Raw genomic sequence first — 19,037 nt, 5'->3', positions numbered from 1 at the left:
TACAATAATGCACACGGGCAGACCAGGCGTGTGATAGAGCGTACGTTTGGACTCCTGAAGAGCCGGTTCAGGTGTCTCGACAAGACAGGCGGATCCCTACCAAGGTGTGTGACATCTTCACTGTGTGCTGCATGCTGCACAACATGGCAGTGGAGAAGGACGTACCACTCATCCTGGATCCTGATGATGAGGAACATCCACCCGTTGAGGATGAAGGCCTTGGCCAGGATGCTAGTGATGAGGAGGAGGATGATGATATCCGGAGTCAGCTCATATGCAACTTCTTCTCATAACGGTGAGTACCTGTAAAATAGTGTGCAAGCTACTACCATAGAGTGACATGTGTAGCATACTGTGTGACCAGCAGACTGTATACAATGTCACTTTGAGATTTGTGGTGCAGTGTCACACAAGTGCGGATGTCATGCCACACACATGAGCGCAATGAGTCAACTTTGAATGTACAAGTGTACTACATTGTTAGTGTATTGTACATGACCAGGTCTGAATGAATATATTCAGTACGTGACCCCTTGTGTGCCTGTCCGCCTGTTGTCTGTTCATGTCATCTTGGTCCTCCTGCAATTCCTCTTGATGATAGCAACATCGGATGAATCTGCGTTCCCTGCACGGACATGTGGAAATGTCAGTATGGGTAAGGATTCCAAACAGGCAGTTTATCGTTGGTATGGTTTATTAATGTGTGGTAACTGTTCATGCGCATGTTGTAGGCAAAAACATATATGTCACATTATCATGTATCAAATTTCATGTTGCGCCACTCCCATGACAAGACAGTCACCTTTCTTGACAGTCATCTGTAGTTGAGTTTTGACTTTGGTGAATGCATCAATGTGTGTTAACATTGACCCTTACACATTGCGGATACCACAGGTTACCATTGTGTGTGACATCACAAACACAGGCTCCGTGGAGAATTGCAGCCTCACTGTGTGCAGCAGGATGTGTCTGAATCATCCACTTAACCTTGTGGGCCAGTACAATTTGATTTCCAGAAAACCATGTTGTGTCGGTGTGGGCCAGTGTATGTCCCACATGTTCTGTCAACTGTCCTGTGAGTCTGTTAGCATGGATGCATTGCCCCTTGTGGCAGTATGTCATGTCACTGTCATGTCGTTACCTCAGTGCCGGTGGAAACACTGCTTCGCTAGCCTTCTCAGTAAGTTGATGTTAATTTTCCATTCTCATGATGCCAGGTATGTTGCGCTGATTACATCACAACGTTGGGCTGTAGCAAATGTTCACACTTACGTGGCAGCAGTCGGGTGAGGTCATAGCCCGAAATCTCTTGTGCCGTGCAGCATATCCTGGTCACGTTAGGGTTGTTTTTGTAGCTTTTTTCCTATTTACTCGCTGTTGAGTTTGGTTACACATGCTTGTCATGTATAGCATAGTAAGGCACAGATGCAAGAGGTAATGACTGGCCCCTATGGGGCTTCCTGGTGTTTAGGTGATTTCCTTCCTCATTTGAGGAGCTGCTTACGGCTCTTGCGGGTGATGTCTACTTTCCCTTCATGACCCTTACTGATTCACAGGGCTAACTACGGATTGTTGGCTTTGTGTCATTTGCACTGCTATACGTCACAAGTACTGAGATAGCGAGCATCAATCATACACTGTGACGTAGTTGATGACTGCATGGATGTAATTGCATTGTAGCAGCCTAGTGAGCGTCATACAAGCACCATTTTGGTGACATCCTCTACTAACTTTTATGTGTCTGTGTTCAAGCATCTGTTCTTGTCTCATTGCAAGATCTGTGATCAATAATAGGATACAGTGGCAGTGGTTACACTACACAGGTGTGAGTGATACAGTGTAGGTGCCAAGGTAATCTGTGAATCTGTAACAAAAAGTATGGACTAATTATGCTTGTTTTCCTTTGTTTCAGATCTCCGTCCCTGCAGTTCCCATCCTCCCTTTCCCTCGCCTGATCGCCCTGATGTGTCTGTCATTTGTAGTCAGACCAAGGGGATATTAGGAGATGGAACCCTTCCAGCATCACACCACTCTGTTGATCACAGGTACGGACAGTCCCTGGCAGTCGTGTGGAGAGTGTTTCACCAGCATTACAGGTAACATCATTGCATGAGTGTTATTGTCATCAGAGCAATGCCACTGGTCATGTAAATTGGCTGAGGCAGCATGGCCTTGCAACAAACTGCATCCTATTGTGTAGGAACTGTATTTCACAAAGTACATTGTGCCTCATTGCTGTCACCGCCGATATCTTTCCAGTCTGCATGTGTTCAATATGGCATTGTTTACAATGATTGTTCATATGTGGTTATGTGTACGGTGACAACAAGCATGCTGTTCGTAATGGCTAATGGACCATATTGTGCATGATGTACATGGTTGTGTAGCTTGCTACACACAACGTGCAGGCTACAGCTGCTGACGCAGTGTGTCCTGTGCCCCGCTTGGCATTATGGTGACTCGTCCTGTGGCCGTCATCTTTGGTGAATGTTCAAACATTTTCACGCAGTGACCCATGGGTAACCAGCCACTCCTTCCTTCACATACACATGTCACTTATTGCCTAGCAAGAATCCTTGGGTTGTGTGCTTGTTTAGCATGTTCTATAGCCCCTTCTGCCGTCATGTGTTCACTCATCCAGGCTGCTGCATCCCCAGCCACAACGCTGTACCGCGTGGCCCAATCCAGCAACACACACGCCTATAAGATACTCCTCCATCCAGCCATCCATTATTGAAGCATGCCGCAGCTTGTCTGTGCCACTGTTGCACAACCACCATGACAAAGGCAGGTCCATCAGCACCTGCAACATACACACTGCAAAACACTCAGCTCATTTAATGACACATGTGACACAACAGACTCATGCCCCAGCCAACCTCCACACAGTGAACACCAGACGATCATCCACCTGGTAACACGCTACCACAAACACACCCATGACAGCCTCTCAGGCTGTGTGTGCAACTCATACTGACAATAAGACGCAGCCACACATAACAGTGCATGTACGTACAACCAGGTCATGTGCCTGTACTGCACACACACTACTTCCAGCAGCACCACATTGTAGTGTATTACCTTGTTGACACAACACCAATACACATCGCCTCCAATGCCGTAACGTGGTAGTACGCAACCTCAGCACACCACTTCTGCCTAGCCATCACAGACGGATTGTCAAAATCACACAGGGACCACACACCCAATCCAGGATTATGATTGGTCAAACTTAACGGGGTACACCCTCAGAGTCACATCCAACACCATGGATACACTCTGCATCGTCAAACATCTGCACATCCAGTTTCACACCAGCATCCTGACCAGCCTCATTGTAACTATCATCCATAGCAGTGGTTCCCAAACTTTTGACTCCTGAGGACCCCCATTGCGTCACCACTGGATGCCGGGGACCCCCAAGCAATTTGTATGAGTTAAATTTCAAATATTAAAACAGTAATTTGAAAAAAATACACATGTGTGCACACAAAACAAATACTCAAAGTACTCAGGGGCAGATTTACAATAAGTGACGCATCCATGCATATCAGCAGGGATGCGCCACTTATTGTGCGCCATGCCTCCGCCACCATTGATGCACCGCATTTACAATGCTGCGCCTCATGGGGCAAAAAAGCACAGATGCGTGACGCATCTGTGCCGTAAAGGTGGTGCATTGCTGGAGTTGCGTCGCAAGCGTGACACAGCTCCAGGAATGCTCTGGGGGGCCGAATCTTATTAATGCTGCGTCAATCCTTACGCCTGCTTCAAGCAGGCGCAGGGTTTTGACTCAGCATGGGCCCCAAAGTGACTGAGTGAAATCTTGTAGATTTCATTTAGCCACTTTTAGGAGGCGTTCCTGCGGCGGAACGCCTCCTTCTGGCGCATGGCTTTACAACGTGGCGCATCTCCCAGATGCGTCACGTTGTAAATACCCTGCACCATGGCACATCTTTTTCATCACCGCTGCATCACGAAAGTGACACAACGGTGGCGTAAAAGAGGCGCAAGGGGCTTGTAAATCTGCTCCTAAGGATTTTGGGGCCAGATGTATGACCATTTCATTTAGCGCCTCGCAATTGGCGACAAATTGATAGTGGCAAATTGCGAGTCGCTAAATGAAATGTACAACAGTGTGTTTAACACTGTTTCGGATTCCCAATGGGGTCGCAAATTGCGAGGTTCATTAATATTAATGAGCCTCTCGCAATTTGCTAGCCTATTGGGAATGCCAGCCCTCCTAGGTATGGTACCTGCTGGGCTCTGCAGGCCACCATGTCTGGAACTGCTTTTAAATAAAGCAGTTTATAAAAAAATGCAGCCCATTTACCATGCATTTAAAAAAAAAAAAATGAAAAGTTTTCGTTTCATTTTCTAAGGGCAGGCAGAAGTCCCTGGGACCACTGCCTGCCCTTAAAAAATAATTTTGCATGCATTTGCAAATGGGAAGGGGTCCCCAGGGGACCCCTTCCCCTTTGCAAATGCATTACCATCTACTTGAAGTAAGTGGTAATTGCGAGGGTTTTGCGACGGCAAAACATTTGTACATGGTTTTAAGACTCACTATTTGGAAGGCAATGCCCCTTCCAAATAGCAAGTTGCAAAACCTATTTAGCGAGTCGCAAACAAATTGCGACTCGTGAAATAGGCAATGTACATGGCCCAATACTTTTTTGCATGTGAAAGCGGGTTCACGAACTCGTTCACGCATATAAAAACGGATCGTACATCTGGCCCTTAGTATTTTATATTGAAGTAATAGCCCCTCTGTCACATGTATTTCATTTGTTTTTTAGCATCTCTCATACCATTGTAGGATGTCAGAGCACTTTACATCACACACATATAGAGACATTGAATCGTACATGTAAATCAGTGTGTATATACAATGTTTAAAGAGTGCTTGGTCTGGAAAAGCACAAACTCAGGATTCAGAACATAACACAGTGGCTAGCACTGACTTTAACATTATAAATGTATTTCCGCCCAAATAAATCTTTTTAGCAGCATCAGGATAATGAATAACTGGGAAAAAACAAAAGTTACTAACTGGTACCATGCAGTTTGCAAGCAGCTCTTTGATGACAGTTTACAGGTCCCTCTGCTACATTACGATTGTCACTTATGAAGTGCACAGTAACAAAAGAATCTCTGTGACAAAAGCAGTACCCACGAACCTATGCACATAAAATGCTGCTTTTTAAAATGCATGTTACACGTTCTTTGTAGTAGGCACATTAACCCTCTGTGCTACATTAGTTAAGTCAAAGCTGCCACTAAACAAAACTCTCCTCACGCTCCAGCAGGTACATTAATCACTGGCTTTATCTTGACACTATTATTGCTGCTGGAAAGCTGCTAATTATACAGGAAACTTTTCTGTGCTTTTAAAACTGTTGCCTGCGGACCCCCTGGGAATGTGTCACGGACCCCTGGGGGTCCGCGGACCACAGTTTGGGAAACACTGATCTATAGCTCTCCTATCCTAAACATACAATTTGGCCAAGCCATCTATCAATCAATCTATTCATTTGTTAAACGCACTACCTACCCGTGACGGTCTCAATGCGCTGGGGGGGGGCTGCTACTAATCAAAACACCCTGGGCTTGAGAAGTCTTGTGAAGGGCAGCAGGTCCTGGGTCTGTCGTAGACTTGTAGGGAGGGTGTTCCAGGTCTTTGAGTCAAGGTAGGAGAAGGATCTGTCACTGGCGGTGTTTTTCAGGATGTGAGGGACAGTGGCGAGAGCAAGGTTGGTAGAGCAGAGGCTGCGGGTGGGTGTGTAGAAGCTGAGACTGTCGTTGTGGTATGCTGGTCCTGCGTGGTGTAGAGCTTTGCGTGCAAGGTTGTGGAGTTTGAAGGTGATCCTGTTGTTGACAGGGAGCCAGTGCAGGCCTCTCGGGTGTCCTGTGATGTGGCCGTGTTGTGGCAATCGAGCCGAGGTGTTCTGGATGCGTTGCAGCCGTCTCAGGAGTTTGGTTGTTGTAGCTGCGTAGATGGCGTTCCCTTACTCAAGTCAGCTGGTGGAGAGGGCCAGGGTGACTGTTTTTTGTGTATTTGAGGTGATCCATTATAAGATCCTGCGGGGCATTTAGAGGGTGTTGAAGAAGAAAGCAGAGATGGCGTTGTCCTGCTTGGTCATGGGGAGTGAGGAGTTGAGGATGCCCCCCAGGTTGTATGCGTGGTTGGTGGGTTCTGGGGCTGTTCCTAACGATGTTGGCCACCAGGAGTCGTCGCAGGCTGAGCTGGTGGGGCCGACGATGTGCACCTCCGATTTGTCAGGATTCAGCATCAGCCTGCTGTCCTTCCTCCATTTTGCAACGGCCTTCATTCCACTGTGGAGGTTGATTTTGGCAGTGTGTGGTTCTTTGGCGAGGGATATGATCAGCTGGGTGTAATCCATGTAGGAGATGATGTTGAGGCTATGTTGTTGTGCCACATGGGTGAGTTGTGCCATGTGGATATTTAACAACGTCGGGCTGAGGGATGATCCCTGTGGGACGCTGCGGATGGTGCCAGTGGTCTTGGAACAGAACTGTGGGAGGCATACGCTCTGGGTTCTGCAGGTGGCAAAGGATGTTGGCCAGACCAGGGCAATCTCTTTGATTCCTGCTTCATGGATGTGTACTGTTAGGGTGCCGTGGGAGACCATGTGGAAGTCTGCTGATAGGTCCAGAAAGATGTGGGCGTCTGTTTCTCCTTTGTCCATGAGGATGCTGATGTTGTTGGTGGCGGCAATGAGGGCGGTGTCCGTGCTGTGGTTGATGCAGAATCCAGACTGGGTTGGTTCTATGATGTTGTTGTCTTTGAGGTAGTGGGTCAGCTGTCTGTTGATAATCTTCTACTTGACTTGTTCTGGAAAGGGGAGCAGGGAGATGGGCCGGAAGTTCTAGAGGTATTTGTGGTCCACCTTTGGTTTATTCAGTAAGGCGTTGATCACGACATTCTCCCAGCTCCCAGTGAAGGTTGCTGTCTCGAAGGAGGTGTAGGATCTTTTAATGGAGAAGGGGTGAGATGGCTTATCTGGCTTTGTTTGAAATGTGGCTATGCCATGGGTCAGATGGGGATCCAGAGTCAATGTAGTCCATGGTCATGATGGTGTCTTCATTGCTGACGTTGTAGCAGGCAATCAGGTGATTTGTGTGGGTGTTGGTCATGGGGGGGTGGTCTCGGTTGTGGATGTGGGGCTAGCGGAGTAGAAGCTGTTGTGGATGTCGATGATCTTACGGTGAAAGAAGTTGGCCAGTAAGTCACACCGGTCTTGTGATGGTGGAATGTCATTGGTGCTGTATTTGGGTTTTGAGAGTTGAACTGCGATGTTGATGTGCTATTTGCTGTTGTGTGCGTTGCTGTCTAGGCGGTCCTTGATGGCTGTCCTGTTGTCGGTCCTGATGAGTTGGTGGTGTCTGCGGGTGGCACTCTTGTGTGCGTTATAGCTTTCTGGTGTTTTTTGCAGAGCCTACTCCTCTACAGCTTCCGACAGGTGCACTTGGAGGTCCTGATGTCTTTGGTGAACCATGCGGCAATGTTGTAGTTGTGATAGGTGGCGGAGGTCTTTAGTGGGGCAAAGGTGTCTGCGCAGTCATTGATCCACTGTTTGAGGCAGATGGCAGCGGTGTGGGGGTAGGTGGGGTAGGCTTGTTGTACCAGTGCAAGGGTGGCTGTCAGTTAGTCCTCGGTGAGCTTGCATCAGCAGCAGCGTGGCATGTTCTGTGTGCCGGGGGGTGTGGTGGGTTTCCTGAAGGTGATGTGGACGCGTCTGTGGTCTGTCCAGTGGTGTTACGTGGTGTGGTTGAATGAGACGTGTGGAGTTTCTAAGAAGATGGGGTCCTGTGTTTGTCTAGCGGTGTGGGTATGGGTCGTCACGATTTGTTGTAATACAAGGTTGCCAAGGTTGTCCATCAGGGCGGTGGAGTTTGCGTCATTGTTGTTATGATGGTGGAAGTTAAGTTCCCCAAGGAGGATGTAATCCGTGTAGGCGAGGGCGTGCGTGCTGATGAGGTGAGCGATGGAGTTGATGAATTGTGGTAGGACTCCAGGTGGTCTGTAGATGAGTGTTCCTCTGAGGGTGGTGTTGGTGTCGGTGTGGATCTGTAAGTGCATGTGCTAGGCGGTGGTGAGGGTGTCGTTGGTGTTGGTAGTGACTCGGGAGTGTTAATATGGATGATGGCAATTCCTCCTACCACTCTGTTGGTGTGATGTTTGCAGGAGATGTCATAACCTTCTGGTATGGCTATGGCAATGTCTGTTGGCAAGGTGGTGTTCAGCCTGGTTGCCGTCAACAACACCAGCCAGCCCAACTACAGCAACAACCTCTACATAGGAACAAGAACCTGACTCCAGGAGTACTTGTGGAAATCCAGGGTGCATGCACACACCTCATCCTCAACATCCCCTGCTACTGCGACATGACCATCCGCCTGAGATACCTACAATAGTCCCACAGTCAACTGCAGGTTCACCTTCATACTCCTCAGCCACACTCAGTAGGCACTCCACAGACCCAGGCAAAATAAATGATATGGACGTCTACAGGACATTGTTTTCCTATGGTGTGTACACAGGAGACATGTTTTGTGGGGTTGTGCGACTCGTTTGCACCCTCCTTGTGCTGGTTTCGGGGTTTATGTGCACTTTATTAGTGGGGGGCGTGCAGTTAGTTTTTGTTGCTGGCTCATACGGGACGTTTTTGGGGTGTTCGCGTATGCTTGATTGAGTGGTGTGCGGTTCGTATTTGTTTGCGTGGCTGGCTGTTACGGTCCGTGTTCGGGGTGGGGGTTCGTGTACGCTTGATTGAGGGGTGTGCGGTTCATATTTGTTGGCGCGGCTGGCTGTTACGGTCCGTTTTTGGGGTGGGGGTTCGTGTACACTTGATTTAGGGGTGTGCGTTTCGTATTTGTTGGCACGGCTGGCTGTTACGGTCCGTTTTCGAGGTGGGGTTCGTATACGCTTGATTGAGGGGTGTGGGGTACGTATTTGTTGGCGCGGCTGGCTGTTATGGTCCGTTTTCGGGGTGGGGGTTCGTGTACGCTTGATTGAGGGGTGTGCGGTTGTATTTGTTGGCACGGCTGGCTGTTACGTTCCGTTTTCGGGGTGGGGGTTCATGTACGCTTGATTGAGGGGTGTGCGGTTGTATTTGTTGGCACGGCTGGCTGTTACGGTCCGTTTTCGGGGTGGGGGTTCGTGTACGCTTGATTACGGGGTGTGCGGTTCGTATTTTTTGGTGCGGCTCGCTCATACGCGATGTTTTCCGTACGAATCATGCTCCATGCGCGACTACGTTTGCCCGTACAAATCGCGTACTTGGTCCCTGGTCTGGATCGTACTTGTTAGTTCGTACGGCTGGTTTACGAATCGTACGGTTTGAGTTCCGATGACTTTTCGTACAGGTCTTCGATTGTGGTTCGTACGGTTCGCAGGTATTAGGACGTATTTTCGGGTTTCAGATCGTACTACGCAATTCGGACGGACTTCTTTCATTCGTACGGAGACGGCTACGAATCCGAATCATACGACGGTTTTTGATCCCGAATCGGAATTGACCCCATAGTGTTAGTCATAATTTCTGTACATTGGAACTCTATATACATTGACCTTGTCAAATCTATACATTTCTTATCCAAACTAACCTAAAGCAACCATCCTCTGCTACCAAGAAATCTGATCCAGCGCTGCTCCTAAACAACCCATCAAACCATCACAAAATACTTAGAAGCTATCACACTTTACTCGTCGGTGGGGCCCATAGTATCGCAAGTCATTTATTCACACAAGTCACACAGCTCCCAAGATCAGTGAGACTAGAAGGTGAGCTGCTGGACAGCGGAGTACCCTATTAATCTAAATTTTTAAGTTCTATACATTATGTACATATGCATATATGAACGTCTCCATTGTCTTTAAATTCATGAGAAATAACATCAAGGTACCCCCACTGCTTTGGTCGATGGACCAGCTAGTAGAAGTTAGTCGATGGAAATCAAGCCCAGCTTAATTTACAATTTATCTTTAGTTCTCTTATTATATCCACCATTCCGTCATGGCTTTATTTATTAAATTTAACATTTAATTCGTAAAATTTCTTCTTAAAACATTTCTATAGATTTAATCAAGAAGAAAAATCTATTCAATAAATTTGACATTTATTAGTGAAACAAATTTTAGAAGTAAGAAATTTGAATAACATATTACCAGGTTTGTTGAAGAAAATGACAGGAATAAACGACACAAGTTCCCAAAACTGACTCTCTATCTTCCTCGATGTCTACCTCCCATCAGGACTCCGCGTTCAATTCTATACCCCATCAAAAGTTAAAGTCAGGAAAATTTCAAAATCTTTTGCACCCAAAAATCATTCAGTCCAACAGCATATCGTGGTGCGAAAAATAATTTCAGGAACAGCTTTTTTCCCTCTTTTGTACTGGCTCTTTTATACCCTTTTTAACTAACTATCTAACTAAAATGTGAAACTTTAGGGTCCATAATCATTCCTCATTAGTTCATTAGAGGGGTGGTGAAGATCACCCCATATCCTATTGTCCAAATTTTGCACTGTCATTTCGACGTTTCTCATGTGGTCAAAATTGTCCATTTTGATACTCATCATCCTGTCCTTGTATTGTTTATCTATACTAATATAATAAAGAGAGAGCCCAAACCTTTGAGGCGGCTAATCTCAGGAACCACAGCATCAATCACAACACCCAATACAGCGTTTGAAAGGGCAGTTGCAGCGGAAAGACATAGGCTATGCAGACGCCCACCACATACATTTAAAAGGTAAAAAAACCGTGCCAGCAAAGTAGTCCCTTGTGGGCGTGTCTGTGTTGTGCTGGGGGCGTGACAAACGCTGGGTGCGTGTGGTACATTCCGCCCTTCATGCCATGTCTCATATCGTGTGCTGGGGGCGTGTGCTGGGGGCCTGGGCGTGGGATTATGGAAAAAAAAGCGAGCGTTGTGCCTAATATTTCAATGTTTTTTCTTCCCATGTTCTGTACATTTCAGCTCCGGGTGTCCACCCTGCTCCCTTTAAATACCCCTGCACCCCATAATCATAACCCACCCTTACTCCTTAAAATACCCCAACACCCTTAAACACTAACCCATTTTAACCCTATAAATATACCCTGTACCACAAAACCCAAACCTATCCCTAAACCCTAAAAATACCCCTGTACCCCAAAACTCAAACCTAGCCCTGAAATCTATATATACCCCTGTACCTCAAAACCCAAACCTACCCCTGAACCCTAAAAATACCCCTGTATCCCAAAACCCAAACCTAGCCCTGAACCATAAAATACCCCTGTACCCCAAAACCCAAACCTAGCCCTGAACCCTTAAAATACCCCTGTACCCCAAAACCCAAACCTACCCCTGAACCCTAAAAATACCCCTGTACCACAAAACCCAAACCTAGCCCTGAACCATAAAAATAACCCTGTACCCCAAAACCCAAACCTACCCCTGAACCCTAAAGTACCCCTGTACCCCTAAACCTAAACCTAGCCCTGAAACCTAAAAATACCCCTGTACCCCAAAACCCATAACTATCCCGGCCTAAACCCTAAAACTACCCCTGTACCCCATAACCCCAAACTATATCTGAACCCTTAAAATACCCAAACACCCCAAAACATATACCTCAGTACCCCAAAACAGATACCCCTATAACCATACTTACCTTATCTAAACTTTTTTTTTAAAACATGCTTTTACCATTCATGCATTTACAACGAATTTCGTTGTAAATCTATGCATGGTAAAAGCATATAAAATGTAATGCCATGCGTTATAATGGCATTGCGGAGTCATGGTACTTCCGTAATGAAAGTATGCGGAGTGATGGTATGCGGAAAGAAAGTTGCGGAATAATGGGTGTTTACCCTCCCCGGTAAGTACATTGGTGGCACGGCGGTCCACATCTCCAGCAACATACTCATATTTTTTCACCACCGACTTGAAAAATGCACAGGTCTCTCTCATTGATGGCCAGCACCGACATACACTTTTAGACACACCTCCCGCCACAAGTTCTAGAATTGCGAACTTTAGAGCTGGGGAGCTACGTTCGAATCTCGGCATCAGCTCAACATCCTGTGATTCCAGGCAAATCGCTTTGTCTCCCCGTGCCTACCACAAATGAAGCAAGGAAAAATAAAGTAGGGAAACTCGAGTTCACACACTACTGAACACGCACTCTTAAGTGCATCAGCAGTGCACTGTGAATCGGAGCGTTTCACAGGCCTGTCACAGATAAGAAATGCTATCAAAACGAAATCCTACAAAACAATATACTACTGGCCGGTAGCAATTCATACCCAGACAACGTCGGAAAGGGGCTGCTAGTATATCATGTAGTTACTTCACTCAATTTTCCCAGGCTCACAAACTTGAGCATCTCTTTGGCATCAGTCTTCTTTTCCAGGCCACGCTGACCTTGACACCAGTAGCCCAGGCACAGGCCGTTCATACATCTCTCGAGCACAGCCACGCATGCGTAGAGCCATACTTTCTCGAAGTCTCGTTTTCTGGCTAGGCCACACGGGCCTCAATGGGAACTAATATGAAAACAAACACATTAGATTTTAGAATTTAAGCCCTTCTGTTTACCTCCCACCATTCTAAGTTTACCCTGTTAAAGGTTCCCTAGTGGAAAGCAACACAAATGCGATGTTTACTTACCAAATTTGTTTGTTATGCCACGGAAACACTCACAAAAAGCATAAATGCATAACTCTATTTAACTAAAAGCGTTATTGCACTATATTAATATGACATCTTTACATAATTAATACATTAGGTTGCAAAAATAAGCAAGTTAGTTTCCCAAATGTACTTTTTCTTTGTGTGCTTTTCATGTTGTTGGTTAGTTATAACACTTCACACGATTAATACATGTTATGGTTATGGGAACGTATTTCATAAGGGGTACACAAACATTTTTGTCATTCCACTGCTCCATCAATAGACTCGAGAGCATGAGTTGCAGAGAGGATGAAGTATGTGCTGCAGCCACTAGAGGGCAGAGATCAACTTTTCGTTCCTTGCCGATTAAGCCGAAGATTAACCACAGGCGGAGAATTCCGCTCTGCCCGCGGAGTGTGAGAAGATTTTCCTACTCCGTGTTCCGCGGAGTAATCTAATCTCCGCACACTCCGCTGCCGAGCGGAATTGGTCAGTCCCCGCCTACACCCCCCCTATTAACAATGCGCAGGCGCATGCGTAGTTTTCACAAGGATTACTCATAGACAGCGAGGAAGAGGAGGAGGGCCTCCCGGAGACGCCACAGTACAGGTAAGTGTTTTTTATTTTACTTTTTATTAAAGATTAATTCATTGTTAATAGGGGGCTGGAGGTGGGTGGCGGAGTGGAGTTTGCTCCCAACTTTGGGGACCTCTACGTAGTTCCGCTACTCCAACTACGCCCAGGGTTACCAAAGATACTAATTTTATCTTAGGCCATGTTGTTATACTTAGCAGTCACAGGTAGCAACCGGTGTACCGGTGCAGATGTCTTCTACTGAAGGTGCTCGCCTAATAACACACAGGCCTCAAACGAGAGCAGCTTCTTAAAAGATGAACTGAACTTGTAATGAATTTAGGGGTGAGCTGAGCGGCGGCACATGCTGCTAAACTCTGCTTAGCTGAAGCTGAGCGGGGAGTCCAAAAAGTCAGCGAACTCTGCCGGTGGAGAGGAATTCTTCGACCACCCCTAATAAGGAGTCAAGGAGCAATTTATACATTTCAAATCAATAACAGTTTAAGCTAATAAGTTGCATTGTCGTTTCACAGTGTATTTCTCATTCAGAAACTAATAAAGATCTTCTTATTTTTTTAATGTATTCAGTTAGTCCATCAAACAATCAATGTTACAAAAATCTCATCATAAAGAAAGGTTTATTAGAATGAGCCAATCATCAATATCAAAGCATTTAAGCATGTTCCATAAAGGAAATAAAATCCCTATTCTATAAATCAGGATCAGAATTTAGTTCTAAATCCATTGGAAAACAGTGAAATAGAGGAGCATATAACTTCAAAAATGAAGTTAAATAACAGATCTACCCATAAAGAGCCGAGTCTCAGATCAGCATACAGTTGCAGAAGCAAACTATTGAATTCAAGCAAAGTCAGGTAAAAGAGGAAGACAGTAGCAGCAGTAGCTACCACCGCCACAGGTTTAGGGCTGGGTAAATACTTCAAGAAAAGAAGAGAACGTGCTGCTGCTACCAAGGAACATGCACTAATATAGAAGGCAAGAACACAGATCGAAAACATTGTTGTCTGCTTTTTCCTACACTAGCCAATAGGAAGGCAGGGTTCTTCAGTGAGAAAGTTAAGCTCCTCCAGTGTGTCACGGAAATACGTGTGGATTAGAATTGTATCATATTGTTAGCTACAGCAGTCTTGCGATGTTCGATTCTGGAAACCTCAAGCATTTTTCGCATAAGCTTTTCAGTACTGTTGACCTTCTGTATCTCTACTTGTTTCGCTGTGAGAACAATGAACTACTAACTGAAAGAAACATCATGGTTAGGTAATCTATTATTTTAATCTAAACCACAGTCATTTACAGTTTAAATATACAAGCTAGCTTATTCAATTCTTATATGAAACTTTAAGAAATTGGAAGTTCATCACATTCAATAAATGTTGCATAGTAAATTAATAATTTTTGTTAAATGAGAAATTCTGCAGCTATGACAGCTTCCTAAGCCTGTCATTTTAAATTGAAGCAGCTAAACCATGTTGTGCACTTTTCAGCAATATTGAGCTTCTCTTTTAACTAGCTAAAGTGTCTCAGGATTTTGTCTGTGCCTTGTATGAATAACAATGATTTCCTACAGCGAATTAGCACTTTTAAATTCAGGTCAGTTCAACGTTAAGTTCACTTTTTTCACAGCACATTTCAGCCTACTGTATTACCTAATTTTGCACAATAATTTCAAAACTCTATTATACATCTTTGTCCTCTGCATACAATCACATTGTGCATTTGAATTACGTCCTAACCGTAAATAACAACACCTTAACACCGCCCAGCAAGTTGCGTGCTTCCTCTCTTAAGTCCACCCAGAACCACAAGAGTACTATCACATATACGTCTCACAACTCTACAGACAGCATGTAAGAGAAAAAGCTAAAACTAAACCATTTCAGGTCATATCTCTGTAGGTGTGGAGGAAGGGTTTTCTGACCCTTGCTAATGTCCCCAGTGGAGCATTATGGATTTTGTGGGCTATAATAATACAAGTCCTGGAATGAACAGGAGGGAGCTGAAAGAGATAGAGCAGTTCTGCTCCTCGAAGATACAAAAAAATAGTTGTCTAACTGATGGACAGGAGCGATTTTCACTAGAATAATGGAGATTGCCAACTGGAGGAAAAAACTCCTAGCACGTAGAAATTATTTGTTAATAACAAAGGGAAATGTAAGAGGAACTTTCCTCAAATAAAAAGCAGGAGGTTATAGTGAATAAACTTCAAAATTAAGGTGCGGCTGGCATCTGCGGGGGAGCAGGGCATGTGCACATAATATTTAAAAAAATTACTTACCTAACACAACGTCCTCAATGCCGACCTCTTCTTCATCCAGGAACTGGAACCGGATGCTGAAACTCCTTTGCCCAATCCTGGCGTTGCTCACATGCAGACTCCATGGCCACCTCCTTACCACGTACCTGCAAGCAAATATAATACCATCTGGATTGCAATTCCGCAACTAACCAGCCATCTTTGTAGACCATCCGAAATTCAAAGAAGGATTCAGTTTCGTGGCCAACAATTGCTCGCGCCATTGGATGGTGTTGGTCGTGGAAACAGCACTCGAGCAGGTTGAAAAATTGACTAAAGAAATCCACGATCTGAAGCTTAAACTAAGTGGGGATTCCGCACTTACCAATGCTAAGGAGACCCTTGAAAGACTTGACAAAACCATCAAAGACTTTGAAATAACCACACAAACCAACTTGACAAATTAGCCAAAGACGTTTGTTTCTATGATAAGAAAACAACATACCTCCAGGAGGACTATTACAAGCAGGACACCCAAGGTTGTTTCTTCAATAGAGGAAGAGGAGGATTCAGGGGCAAAAGAGTTCCACCAATTTTTCAGATTCACCCTGCAGCACAGGGAGTGACAACGAACAGGCGGGGCCTAGTGCCGGATACCAACAACAGGAACCATGGTACCAACCCCGAGGCCAATACAACTCGGGAATTCCTTTTTTTAGAGGAAACTCAGTGGAGACCGCCCAGAGGATGAGGCTACAACTGGAGCAGACCATCCTGACGCGGGCAGCACCAACAGACATGGGACACTGGACGCCCCCAGGGACAGAACCCCAAACAAGTCAGGTTCCAACCAGAGAACCACGGCGAGATCAATACCAGACGGAGAACATACAGATGTAATGCTGGGTAACAGTTCAATCATTAACCTATCAGGGGACACTCTGTCGGATGACGAAACCAAGAAATGTCTACACCAAACCATGTTGATGTATATATGTCAGGAATACCTTTCCTTGTCCCCTACCCACACGTGACCACTCAGTACCCATCCCATCCCTCCTTTCCACCCACACTGAGAGCACTGTATGATATTGCCAATTGCCACAATGAGCAACGTTATTGCCTCTATTTGTAAAATGCTTTGAATATAATCGCATCAGATACTCTATCTTACTATAAAACAATTGAAGCGGACACGTGCCACAACAAATTTGTTTTGTATTTTGCTACTAATATTTATTTTTCACAAAAAATAATTGCTTACTGCCGTGACCACACTGTTTTATACTGCACAAGCAGCATGTGAGCAGCAACGTGATTGGCGGGAGCGGCCTCGCTCAGTGCTCCACAGGGCACTGGAGGCCTGCACTTATTCTCAACCGAGCTGTCTAAGACAGCTGAGCTGAGAGGTTTAAGCTGTGCATGTGTGGCTGGCCATCACAAGGCGAGCGGCCAAAGAGACAAACACACTTTAAACAGTCCAATATCATCCCAGCCTCCTCCATGCTCCTGTCAGTCAGCAGCGGCCCGCCCCAGTCCTGACGCTCAGCTCAGGACATGGGATGAAAAATAAAATGTTAAATTACCATTTTATTTCTCTCGAGGGGCCTTGGGGTGGTAATTTTAGCCGCTCCTCTGCTCCAATGAGGAGCCGCCCCTGTCAAAATTAATTAATGAAGATAATCTCGCCTGTAACCATGTACGGAGACCACGTGTGTGTTCAGGTTACGTTTCTTATACTCAAGCACTAATATTTTAATGACTTAATGCAACAGTGTTCTCTCTCTTAGCTTTAGCATCAGATTATGGTTTGGCGGCAGTGCTAGCACACATACCAGTTTAAAGAGAACAGTTTGACCAGCAAAAAGAGCAGTGTGTGAAATACACAGAATAATTGGAAGACAACACCTACCTCACATTTTAACCACGTGTATGGGATCCCCAAAATGTTGCCAAACTACGAAAGAGGTCAAATAATCTACTCCACAGACTGTGGGGAGAAGGTGTGAACAATCATTTTGCTTGTTAATGTCCTGATAAAAATAAACTTCACTCTGATTAGGTGAGCTCGATAGCGCATAGAAGCTATATTGGAGTACAAGGGGAAAAGCTACAGTGAAAAAAACTTTCAGGTCTGTACCCGAATGTACATTTGCTCTATTCCAAAGCTTTGGTTGTCCCCTAAATATAATTATAAATCAATTTACTTATACGTGTTCGAGGATACTAGATAAAGAAATTCCTCATCAGTAGTCGTCTTTGTGGGGAGGGAGCATACCTTCACAACAGGTGACTGTGAGCAAATAACACCAGACAGAGGGGATACCCAGAGGCCGGCAGGTGACAGGAGGATACCCGCAAAATAAACAAAAAGTGCACGAGTCTTGGACCAGAGGCACCACTCCACCACAGAATCTTTATTTATTTATTTATTTATTTTTGCTATTTTTAAAGCGCACAAATACCCCTAAGGGTGTCTCGGCGCTAGTGATCAGAGGACTCCATACTCTTTGAGGGTAGTTAGGCAGAGGAGAAAAGCCATGTCTTAAGGCTCTTTCGGAATTTGATGAGGGTTGGGGCAGTTTTGATATGCAGTGGGAGGATATTCCATAACTTGGCAGTGGCTGTAGTGAAGCACCTGTCTCCCCAAGTGGCTTTTTTTGTTCGAGGGACAGACAGCATGCAAGTAGTAGAGGATCGAAGAGTTCTGCGATGCTCCAGAGGATGAAGAGCTATTTTTAAGAACTTAGGCCCTGGATAATTAAGGGTCTTGTAGGCTATACAAAGAGCCTTGAACTTTATTCGTTTCCTGATTGGGAGCCAGTGGAGTTCTTTGAAGCGGTGAGATACTGATGTGAATTTGGGAATTGAAAGTAACATCCTTGCTGCCGCGTTTTGAACGGTCTGGAATTTGTTAAGGACTCCTTCCTGCGCATTAAGAAGCAGAGAGTTGCAGTAGTCCGTTTTAGAGAACACAAGAGTACTAATGAGAGTTTTGCCAGCTGACTGAGGTAGATATGGGAGAAGTTTCTTGATTTTTTTGAGTATGAAGAATGCAGATGAGGTCACGGCATTGGCATGGTGGTGGAAGGTCAGTTTGTTATCGAAGATAACTCCCAGATTGCGGACCTTAGTCACCGGTTCGGGGGGGGATCCCAGCTCCGGTGGCCACCAATGTGGGGACCATGCTGGTTTCAAGCTCCCGAATGTCATCACCTCCGTTTTATCAGAGTTAAGCTTGAGGCAGTTAGATGACATCCAGGAGCTTATTGCCTTCATACCCTCCTGGAGGTTGGCTGCTACGCTAGCTCCGTTATCATGCACCGATAGCACTAATTGCGTGTCGTCGGCGTATGTTGTTAGTGCTATGCCATGGGATTTTATCACCCTCGCCAAGTCCGATACATAGATATTAAAAAGCGTCGGACTTAGCGAGGAGCCTTGAGGGACTCCACAGGGGAGGGAGAAGGTCTGTGAGGTGTAGTTCATCTCCAGAAGCACAAGGGTTGATTGGGGGCACCT

General features: G+C 45.5%; 1 protein-coding gene across 17 annotated transcripts in view; it reads right to left on the bottom strand.

Moving 5' to 3' along the window:
• Nucleotides 1-19,037, bottom strand: part of LOC144754318 (uncharacterized) — a 771,250-nt gene that overhangs the window by 85,494 nt on the left and 666,719 nt on the right. For 7 of the 17 annotated variants that reach the window (XR_013594709.1, XR_013594699.1, XR_013594697.1 and 4 more), the window contains 2 exons: nt 15,558-15,682; nt 13,828-14,517 (listed from right to left, as the gene is read on the bottom strand). The exons of 2 other annotated variants lie outside the window; for them this stretch is intronic. Coding sequence is in view for 5 of the 15 variants with exons in the window: in XM_078641993.1 (XP_078498119.1) it covers nt 14,483-14,517; nt 15,558-15,682 (160 nt within the window). In the remaining 10 variants the exon portion in view is untranslated. Of the gene's footprint in view, nt 1-13,827; nt 14,518-15,557; nt 15,683-19,037 lie in introns of those variants that run through there. 8 more of the 17 variants (XR_013594701.1, XM_078641989.1, XM_078641991.1 and 5 more) reach the window with 3 other exon arrangements.

The sequence above is a fragment of the Lissotriton helveticus genome, chromosome 5_1, assembly GCF_964261635.1.
Source record: "Lissotriton helveticus chromosome 5_1, aLisHel1.1, whole genome shotgun sequence".
Lineage (NCBI taxonomy): Eukaryota > Metazoa > Chordata > Amphibia > Caudata > Salamandridae > Lissotriton > Lissotriton helveticus.
Note: the sequence above shows the minus strand (reverse complement) of the source record. Positions and strands in the feature narration are given on the sequence as shown.